Source organism: Acomys russatus, chromosome 3, assembly GCF_903995435.1.
Source record: "Acomys russatus chromosome 3, mAcoRus1.1, whole genome shotgun sequence".
Lineage (NCBI taxonomy): Eukaryota > Metazoa > Chordata > Mammalia > Rodentia > Muridae > Acomys > Acomys russatus.
The window spans coordinates 33,339,425-33,350,382 of record NC_067139.1 but is presented as its reverse complement, the minus strand read 5'-3'; the positions used below and the strand labels follow the sequence as shown (position 1 = coordinate 33,350,382).

Below are 10,958 nucleotides of genomic sequence, written 5' to 3'. Positions count from 1 at the left end.
ACAATCCTCAGGAAACCAGAAAACAGCTGACACCAGGCTGAGAAGCCCACACACCCAGGCCGCACTCCTGGGGACCTCACAGGCTCTGGCAGCCACCGGTTCTCAGCCTCTTGCAGTACAGTGTGTGGGTGACCTCCAGGTGCCTCATCCTCCTTTTCTACACCCACTGCCTGAGGGGGAGCTGGCTGATTTTGATTTTTGTTGGCCTTCTTTTGCTCCATTTTCTGGTTATTTTGTGGTGGTAGCCAGGCTCAGTGACATGTACTTACTAGCTCAGTGCTGAGGAGATGGGGATTCTTGGGCTTTACTGAACAGCCAGTCTATCCTACACAAAACAGTGAGACACCATCTCAAAATATAAGGTGGATAGCACCTGAGGAATGACTTCTGAGGTTTTACTCTGGCCTACATGCACCCGCCAACATGCAAGCAACTCTCCTTTACACACACACACACACACACACACACACACACACACACGCACACGCACGCATACCCACTGTTGTGGCTCAAGAATAGCCACACGAGCCACCTAGACTTCTTCTCAGTCAGATATGGATGGCTATTGAATGCAACCCTCCAAGACTGACCATGGTCAGGGATACAGTGGGCTTGGAAGCCAAACTGTGATATCAATCTGTTTTTAGGGCAGGCCTTTTATAGGAAAACCAAGTGCAGAACACAGAGGGGAGGGGGCAGTAATATATTTTGAGTTCATTTTGGCCAATTGGAAAAAGTATTATCAGCTAACCTTTAAGCTGATTGGTCCCAAGTAAGGTAAGTGAGGTGGTGGGTAGGGTTTTCCAGAGCACAACCAGAGCACAGCCAAGTGCAGAGATAACACAGAGTACAACCAGAGTGTAGCCAAGTGTGGAGATAACAAAGCAGGAATTATAACACCATTGAGTCAGAGTAAAATATGAGGCTAACTTGACCCTCTGGCAAGGTCTGTTAGTGTCAGCTTTGAATAACTACTTCTAGGAGACAGAGTTAAAAATTTTTGAACATTATTTCAGCTTATGAACAAAATGGAAGATGAATGTGCTGAGTACAAAAATGGCTGCATCTATGTAACTTTCAGCTATGTTACAAAGAGCAGGCTCTAACACCATGATATCATCACTAATTAAAATGATTTCTTCTGTTATGTTTGTTTTTCTCATTTTGCTCTTGGTAAAATAGAAACACTTTCCTCATTTCAGGGAGAAAATATTTTCATTTCTAAAAATTTTTAGTCGTGTGTATTTGTTTTTCAAATTTTTCTGTTTCTTGGAGAGTCTTCATTTTTCTTTTCTGACTGTCGGATTGATAACTATATTGCAAAGGGAAAGGCCTTTTCTCTGGATTTCATTGGCTCTTCAAACATATTTAAGAGTAAACTATGAGAAAAAACTTGGAATCTTCAGATGATTATAAAACGAAAAACCTGAAAAATAGACAAGAAAACTTATTATTGCAGAAGCTTCCAGAGATATAAACATTTACATGTTTAAATGGAATTATCCTATAGTGAGGCAACAATATTCCTACTGTAAACAAAGGTTAGGAACTCAAAAGCCCTATGCCGGGAGTGGGTTACCTCTTTTGAAGTCATTGAACACGGGCTGCTGCCAATGCTCTTTGTTACCATCTCACACTTGACAGCAAGTTCCTATTATTGAAGACATGACATACTTGAGTCATAGAATATGGAGAAATTAAGCTGGTTCTGACTGGGAAGCTTCATCCCTAGTGGTTAGCTTTCACAGTGCTGGAAGGTGCTACACACAATGAGAAAACGAATCCTCAGTCTTACCGAGCTGTAAACCCTGCAAGTACCAAAAACTATGGTCTGGGAAGATAAGCCCGTTGGTGCCATCATGGCATGAATGGCATGGGAGTAGCCAACCACTTTCTGCCTGAGTTTAAGCCCTGCTGTAAAGATGGAACCATTACCTGGTGCTGTTGGAATCAAGATGGTACAATTACATAGGTCATGGGCCCTAGGTAGGAACCTGCTTATGTTACTCTGCTAAAAGGACACAGCATTAAGCTAACTTGGAAAGCCTTGCCATTGTATTCAAAGATTACTACTTTGGTCAACTCCCCTAGAGAAGCTTCCTTTTGTAGTAGACAGCAATGAACACAAAGGCCCACAACTTGTCATGGTATAGAATAAGAGACTGCAGAGTTCTCAGCTTTCAACGGGACATCTATCATACACCTTCTCCTCCCATGGCTCAGGAATCACAGTGGAAGACAGAGCAGAAAGTCTGTGAGAGTCAAAGGGGTGGATGACTACAGGAAATAGTATTTTCTGGATGATAGGCAGCTTGCACGTAGGAACTCTCAGAGGTTGCAACAGCATACACAAGACCTGTGCAAGCCCAAGCCAGAACAAATGCCAGCACAGAGGGGGAGGTGGTCACAACCCCACCCCATACCTGGCCAGAAGAGAGAATTAACTTTCTTTAAGGGTGTGGTCCCCGGAAGATGGACCATGCTGCAGTGGGTAGCCACACAGGCAGGAGCACATTGCCAGCACTAATTGGACTGGAAAAGGCTGGGTTGTTTGTTGTTTTCCTTCAATTGGGGATACAAAACTGTGAGGGATGGAATGTGGTGGGCATCTGGGAGGAGTTGGGTGAGGGGTGAATACAATTAAAATGCAATGTATGAAATTCTCAAAGAATAAAAATATATATTAAGAAAGAAATTAGGGTAGAGTGAATGTTCTTAGTGAATCGGTGTTGAGATTTTTTTTTTTTTTAATAAAAGTGAAATAAAAGTTGATTAAAAATTTATAGCTACTTTAATGTTATTTGTTGACACCTTGGGAAGGAGAGAGAATGGATACAGTGTTTGTTCTGCATGCTGCCTCTGCTAAATGTTAGTTTGGTTGGGCAGAACATTTTTTTTTTAACAAGGTGTCACTGTGTAGCCCTAACTGGCCTGGAAATCACAGAGATCCAGCTGCCTCTGCCTACTCCATGCTAGGATTAAAGATATGAGCCACTGCATTTATGTCTTCCTCCATAAAAGATGTGTCAATTAATTAATTAATTGTATTAATTTACTTTTATGTATACAAGTGTTTGCCTGCATGCATGTACATATGAGCACTGTGTGTGTGTGTGTGTGTGTGTGTGTGTGTGTGTGTGTGTGTGTGTGTGGTGTCTGTATGTGTGTAGTGCCTGAGAAGACCAGAAGAGGGTGTTAGGTCTCCTGAACCTGGAGTTATAGGCAGTTGTTACCCACCAGATGGCTGGTGGGAATTGAGGTCAGGTCTTCTGGAAGAGCAGGCAGTGCTCTTAACTTCTGAGCCATCTCTCCAGCCTTTGGAACTAGAAACCTTGAGTCAGTTCTCTATCTCAGACTACTCCATCTATGTCTCCCACAGGCTCTGAATCTATTGTATCTGGTGAACACTTTGCTGGAGTTTTACTTCTTTTCCTTTATCAATAACTTTTTCACTCTCTGGCAGCTTTAAAGAGTTTCCGTTATCTTTAATGTTAAGTCTTACTGCGCTGCATGTCCTGGCATGGTGAGATGACTCAGTGCGTAAAGGCGCGTGCTGCCCAGCCTGATGACGAGCCCGATCCCTGGGACACACGGCCGGTGCACAGAGCTGACTCCCACGGTTGTCATCTGATTTCCACATGTGAGCTGTGACATGTGTGCACGCATATGTAAACTGATGTCTCTGCTTAGGAACTCAGTACTATGATTATTATTTAGAACATCTTTTCACTTTGGAAGATCTTAGCTTCAGTTACTGCCTTTGCAGTGCTCACTTTGCTCTTTCACTTGGACATTTAATTTTTTAAAACCTGTTTCTAATTTTCGTTGTTTTATTTCCTTGTTCCAGCAGATCTCCTGTTTTGTTTTGTAATTTAGCAACCCTTTTAATGGGCAGATGTCTAGGTTCTGTATGTGGTTTTGGGAGATCGAACTCAGGTTCTCGGTCTCACAAGGAAGCACCTTTACAGGCTAAGCTGTGGCAGCCTCTTTGAAGGCCAGGCACTCAGTGGCTGCAAAGCCCTGCAAGTCTGTGCTAGTTATTACAAGGAATGAAACGTTCCTGAGCCTTGGGCCCTTTTAAAAGGGGATAGACCATGGGTCTGGTCTAACTGTCCAGTTCTAAAAGTATTCTCCTGGGCCTGGAGAGATGGTTCAAAAGTTAAGACCACTGTCTGCTCTTCTAAAGGTCCTGAGTTCTATTCCCAGCAAGCACATGGTAGCTTACAACCATCTATAATGAGATCTGCTACCCTCTTCTGGCCTGCAGGTGTACATGCAGGCACAGCACTGTATACATAATAAATAAATTATTTTTTTAAAAAAGTATTCTCTTTGGCTGAGCAATATAGCATGATCTGGGAGCATGCTTGGACTTGAACTCATGTCCTCTGGATGAGCACTAAGAGCTCTTAGCTGCTGAGCCATCTTTCCAGCCCCATACAGTTTACATATTCTGTTTGAGTACTTTTGTGTTCACTTAAGAGATTATTACTTTTAATTTATTGTTTGAGAATTTCATGCATGAATATAATGTGTTTTGATCAAATCCACCCCCTACTCTCTCCCCTCCAACTTCCCTCTCACACACCCTTTACCCCTCCCAACTCCATGCACTTTTTTTGAGACAGGGTCTTACCATGTGTCCTAGGCCAGATTCAATTTCATTATCCTCTTGAGTGTTGGAGTTACAGTACTTGAACAGCTATCTGGAGATAAGTTTTTATTGAGGAATGTCAGATGTTTTATTATTTTAATTTCTACTGATGAGAAAAAGTTGAAACAAAGGAATAAAGACAAGAACTAGTGTTCCAAAGTTCATGAAATGAAACCTTTTAAACAGTACCAGTGTACTAATAAAATCTGGGCCTCTCAGAGAACAGCAGGCTTGCGTGTGAGGTCCTAAGGATTCTGGTTTTATGACTTGCTTGGACTCACTCACCACTCTAGTGAGAGGATGTTTTTGCACTAGACACACGGTAGTGGCTCACACAAGCTCTTTGTTCCGACACATTCACTTTTCAAGTGACCAAACCCCAAAGTACAAAAACCTGGGAACTCAGCCCAGCCCCCCTACGGTGTGGTCATACCTCCTATTACTGCCATGGAGTGGTCATGCTGCACCGTTCTAATGGAGCCTAAACAAGCTTCGAAGTCTAAACAGCAGCTTCCAGGAAACACAGGGAGCAAAGGTCCAGACTGTGGAAAACTGAGCCGGCCAAACATATGGCACGAAACCCAGGAATAAGGACGGCGTTGCACACTGAGGGGATTTTGACAAATGCACCCTGCTGGGAGCCTGTCTGAACAAACCCAACTAGACAGAGCTATTTTTTGAGAAAATTAGGGAGATTTTAAAACAAAGTGGGTATCAGATGATACCAAGGTGATTTATTTGGGGAAGTTATACTAATGCATCAGGCTTAAGAGCTTTAAAAACAACTTATCTCTTGGACAGGTATATGACCCCTTTAAGAGTGAAATTCTAGAATTTGCTTTAAAATGCTCCAGGGAAACACTGGGTGGTAGACAAAGTGAGAAGTGAAAAACAGATAAAACTGAGGTGAAAAAATGTTGGCAAAACTTGAGGCTGGATGGCAGATCTATAGAGATGCCGTGTACCATTTATCAACTTCTATGTATGTTTGAAAACCTCCAAGTTTGAAGACACAACACATATTGACTTTGATCATCTCTAGGGGTGGTAGGGAAAGAGGGGAAGGGAGAAAGAAGTGAAGGGAGGGGAGAGAGAGAGAGAGAGAAGAAGTGACATAGGACAAGAAAGAGGAAGCAAAAGAGGAGGGGCTTGGAGCACTCTGGTAAAAAGCTAGGTACAATGGCGCCCAGGCTGTGACTTCAGTGAAGAGGGGAGCAGTGATGGGTAGATCCCGGGACCTTGCTGGTCAGCCAAGCTGAACTGGTTCAAAAACCAAGATAGGGAATGACAGAAGAAGATATGTGCCACCCACCTCTGACTTCCATGCACACGTGTGCACAGGCACCTATAGACAGATGAACACACACACACACACACACACACACACACACACACACACACACACACCCTCCACACACCACAAAAAATAAAAAATTAAATAAAAGAAAGCCAGGGATGCTGCCGTAAGCACTTGAAGGTTTGAAGGTTCTGGGTGAGGACCGACTGCTTCTTCAAATGTGTGCCTTAATTGTGGGAAAATCGTAATCCTTCCAGAAGTGAGGAGTGACTAGAAACAGCAATCTGTGTGACACACTATCTTTCTTTTTCTGCCCCTTTGTGTGACCTCATCATTAACCGGGCTGGGCTCTCTGCCTCCTTCGGAGTCCTGACACATGGTTTCCCACTGAAAGAAGTAACATGATCTCAGAGTGGTTCTTGCCTTTCATTAGTCCCTTCCTGGTGAGCATCCCCTTTGCATCCGCAAGAAACACAGGCAAAGACTTCTAGTAAATTCCTGGGCTCCCAGGGGAATTATTAACCTGCTACAAGAGGAAGAAGGCTGCTGAGAAATTGCCTGATTCGCAATGGGTTTTCTTTGATTTACTCTCTTTATGTACAGTAGGCGCCACCCTAACCCTTTGGAGCCAGGATGTGGTCTATCATGGGATTGTTCTTGTGAAGTCCCTTTTGTTCCAGACCAATTTTTCCACACAGCAAGTGGGATGACTGAAGAAGATGAATTCTATTTTCCTACTCTTTCTGGGGGGTACTGCCTTCAGTCTCTGGAAGACACAGCATAGTCGGGAGAGATGGGAGATGTGGTGACTTGGTTTGGCCAGCCTATCTGGCCAGTGAATTCCAGGGATTCCCCTGTGTCTGCTTCCCAAGCACTGGGGTGTATAGCACCATGCCCAGCTTGTTACGTAGGTCCTGGGAATCTGAACTTAGGTACTCATGCATGCACAGGAGGCACTTTACCAACTGAGCCACGTTCTCAGCTCATCTTAGCATTTCTTTTCTTTTTAAAAAGATATTTATTTATTAATTATGTTTATGAGTACACAGTCTTCATGTATGTTAGAAGAGGGCATCAAATCATAATACACAGATGGTTGTGAGCTACCATGTGGTTGCTGGGAATTGAACTCAGGACCCCTGGAAGAGTAGCCAGTGCTCTTAACCACTGAGCCATCACTCCAGCCCCCATCTTAGCTTTTCTAATTTACATTTATTATCATTTGGTGCTCCATTTTTGTTGATGTTGTTTTCATTGGTGATTTCAGTTTTTAAAAAATGGTTCCTGGCTTAAAACTGAGGAGATGCCTAGTATTCATGAGCTCAGGAAGGCTGTGGTGCACTTGGTATACGTACATGCGCCCACACGTGCGTGTGTGTGTGTGTGTGTGTGTGTGTGTGTGTGTGTGTGTGTGTGTGCATGCACACGTGCGTGTGTGCGTGTACATGTGTCTGTGTGTAACTGGGATTAGGCTGGGTTACAAGGTTGCTGACCACAAGTCCAGTGGTCATGAATCAACAGTATGGTACATCCAGAAAAGGAAGAAGTCTGATCATCTTCGAGAGGCCACTGCAAAGCACCCAAGTGACTGTGTCAGTGTGTGGTGAAGCCGAGGCAAAGTAGAACAGTGCTGGCATTTGTGGGCTCCTGAAATGACAGCGTAGGAAGCAGAGTGGATCTCCATTTTGTAGGGCTAAGGGACCAAGATATTCTCAGTCTCAGTACCTAGGTCTTGAGAATGCAAAGCACCCAGTCTGTGTGTGTTTTGGGTTTTGTTGTTGAAATAGAGTCTTGCTGTGTGGTCCTGGCTGTGTGTGGATTGGGCTGTGTGTGGATTGGGCTGGCCTCTCACTTGCAGCAGTCCTCACACCTCTTATCCACACTCAGCTTGTTTGCATTTTGCTATGAAGAAATAAAGCGTACAAATATCTGTTTATAATAAATAGCAAATAAGAGGCTTGTAAGCAAAACCACATATAACAAAGATAAAATGTAACAGATTGGAAAAGATGACAAAAATGTGGCAACTAAGACTTGGTGCTTAATTTTGTGTCCCCCAAGAGTAATGGTTCCATTAGTCCAAACAAGACAGTACTGGAGATTTGAGAGGACAGACTCCATGGCCTTCTGGACTCACCACAGTCAGGGCTCATGAAACAGCCATTCCCATGCCTCTGAAACTTAGCCACATCTCCTGTACCACAGTCAGGCTTTCTACACCAATTTTGGAACCACAGGCTTGCCTTGGGCACCAAGGCTTGACTTCTTGCATCATAGCCACGCCTCCTGCACTATAGCCACACCCCCTGCTCCATAGCCACGCTTCCTGCTCCAGCCTCTGCAGGCTCCAAAGCACCTATGCTCCATCATTTCCCCTCCTCCGTTCAGGCCTTGAAAGTGATGGCTCTTCCTCTGGAGCTAGCTCTTAGGTGCCCTAGCCATCTCTTTTCTCTCCCTTACCCCGACTCATCTCTTTGTTTAAATTCTTTTCAATTAACCTTATCAAGTATCTTCCTTCTTCTTTGGATCTTGGTCGACAACTTCTTTCCAGCTGCTCCTGGAAGCTGCCTTCAACCCCTCCACACAGTGCATCCGTCCCTGCCTCCCAGAGCCTCCCTCTGCTCACACCATTCAGCCTCCATCCCTTTTGTCTGTTCCCAGAACACGCTTCTTCAGTTCCCTAGCCATTCTTGCCTATCATATCCAAATATCATTGCCTAGTAATTTTAATTTCTTTTTTCTCTTTTTTTCTGAGACACGGCTTCCCTGTTTAATAGCCCTGGCTGTCTTGGAACTCTCTTTGTAGACCAGGCTGGCCTCAAATTCACAGAGATCTGCCTGCCTCTGCCTCTCGAGTGCTGGGATTAAAGGTATGCACCACCATGCCCGGCATAATTTTAATTCTTTATATCCCAAATTATACTTGCATTTTTTTTTTTAAACATAGGGACTATGTACATGTCTTGGCTTTATTCACACTGGAAGTCTCAGTCAATAGCCATTAACAACTTTGGGACATGTGAGTGGCTACATAGATTTATATTTATCAATCAATCCATCATCATCATCACGATATGATGTATATGTGGGCACATGTAAGCTACAGCACATATGTAGAGGTCACGGGGCAACTTTCAGGAGTCGTTTTCTCCTTCTATTACATGGGTCCCTGTAATGATATTTTATGTTTTGGTGTGGGCTTTTCTAAGCATCTGCTTTAGCTCCCAAATGAATGAGACAGCGGCTTATAAGATTTGTTAATAAGCTTTAACAACCATAACTGAGCGGATATCCATTCATACTAATCCTCTCTGCTAGCCTTGCTATTTCCCAGCCATGTGCCCAAGTGACTTGCCATATCGATCCTGCCTGAGCTGTCTCTGCTCCATCAAGGTCAGCCTCACGGCCATGTTCTTTCTCCACCTCTTCTTCCTTCTTCACCTTACTCTCTCTCCACCTCATGGTGCCTACCCGAGACCCCAAGACAAGTGATGGAAGTTCTGCCTACTCCCCTCTCACTCAGCTATAGGCTGCCCAGCTTTTTTTTTTTTTTTTTAAATTTTTTTAGAGCAAAGACTTTTTAGTGAATATATTTTACAAGTACACGAGAGAATCATGCGATACTGCCTGCATTGGATGCAATCCTGGGCCACAAATCTGCACACTCCTTTGCAACTGGACCTGTGATAGCAGAACCTTTCATCTCGCCTTTATTGTTTACTATGACCCCTGCGTTATCTTCAAAATAAAGAAACACCCCATCTTTTCTTCGATATGACTTTCGTTGTCGAATTACCACTGCTGGATGGACCTTTTTCCTTAATTCTGGTTTGCCCTTCTTAACTGTGGCCATCACCATATCGCCCACACCAGCTGCAGGAAGCCTGTTCAGCCGTCCTTTGATTCCCTTCACAGAGATGATATACAAATTTTTGGCTCCTGTGTTGTCAGCACAGTTGATCACGGCTCCTACCGGAAGACCCAGGGAAATCCGGAACTTGGCTCCGGAGGACCCGCCGCGTCCTCGCTTCGACATCTTCAACGCCCGGAAAGAGTCCTGCCCAGCTTTTTTATAAACCAATCAGAGATAATTGGGGAGCAAAGTTTACACAAAGTTGATCAATGTACATTACAATGCCATCATCTGGGCTGCAACTAGACCTTAGGGCCCAGAGTTCAGCATTTTAATACACGGAGCGCTAGATCAATCCCCAACAGGTCCCAGGATCAAACTCAGGGCACCAGGCTTGATAGTTGGAGGCTTTACCTGATAAGGGTCTTGGATATCATCTTGCAAGTTCTTTGTTAAAATTAAAATGATTTTAAGTGTAGACTTATTTTTAAAATCATAAAACACTGCTCTGTCACTACATGGACTATCCTCCATTTCTCCACCACATAGCTCTCGTAACTTGAAAACGTAGAGTTGGGTGTGGTGGCGCACGCCTGTAATCCCAGCACTCGGGGAAGCAGAGGCAGGCAGATCTCCGTGAGTTTGAGGCTAGCCTGGTCTACAAAGCGAGTCCAGGAGGGCCAAGACTACATAGGAAAACCCTGTCTTGAAACCTCTCCCTCCCCCCCAAAAAAGAAAAAAAGAAAGAAAGAAAAGAAAACAGAATTCTCTTCCTTCACCCAAGTCTCTGCAGCTTTTTATCTTCAGAGCACCTGGTCTCTCTCTGCTCTCCAAGTTTACCTACTTTTCGGTCATTTCCTACTGGACAATTTCACGACATGGGACTTTATACATCCCCAACATCGATGGCTCCCATTCTTTTCCTTTTTCTTTCTTTCTTTTCTTTTCTTTTTTCTTTTTTTTCCTTCCTAGACAAATCCCTCTTGGTCACTCTTGTCCCACTTTGCTTGTGGTGGTTCACTTGATCGTTGCCACTGGATGCCCAGAGAGCAGATTAAACAGTGCTGCAGGGGTGTCTGTGAGGGCATCAGCAGAGGAGCTCAGCACTGGAACCGGTAAGGCAGATCACCCTCTCTGTGGTGGTGAGCGTTCCA

General features: G+C 44.1%; 1 protein-coding gene across 1 annotated transcript; it reads right to left on the bottom strand.

The window, feature by feature from the left end:
- Window positions 1-9,524: 9,524 nt before the first annotated feature.
- On the bottom strand, window positions 9,525-10,003 carry LOC127187019 (60S ribosomal protein L23). The gene has a single exon (XM_051143278.1). The coding sequence runs from the start codon at window positions 9,985-9,987 to the stop codon at window positions 9,565-9,567; it is 423 nt and encodes a 140-aa protein (XP_050999235.1). The 5' UTR covers window positions 9,988-10,003; the 3' UTR covers window positions 9,525-9,564.
- Window positions 10,004-10,958: the final 955 nt, after the last annotated feature.

Coding starts and splice junctions, on each gene's coding strand:
- LOC127187019 (XM_051143278.1), bottom strand. CDS start 9,987: ATGTCGAAGCGAGGACGCGGCGGGTCCTCCGGAGCCAAGTTCCGGATT.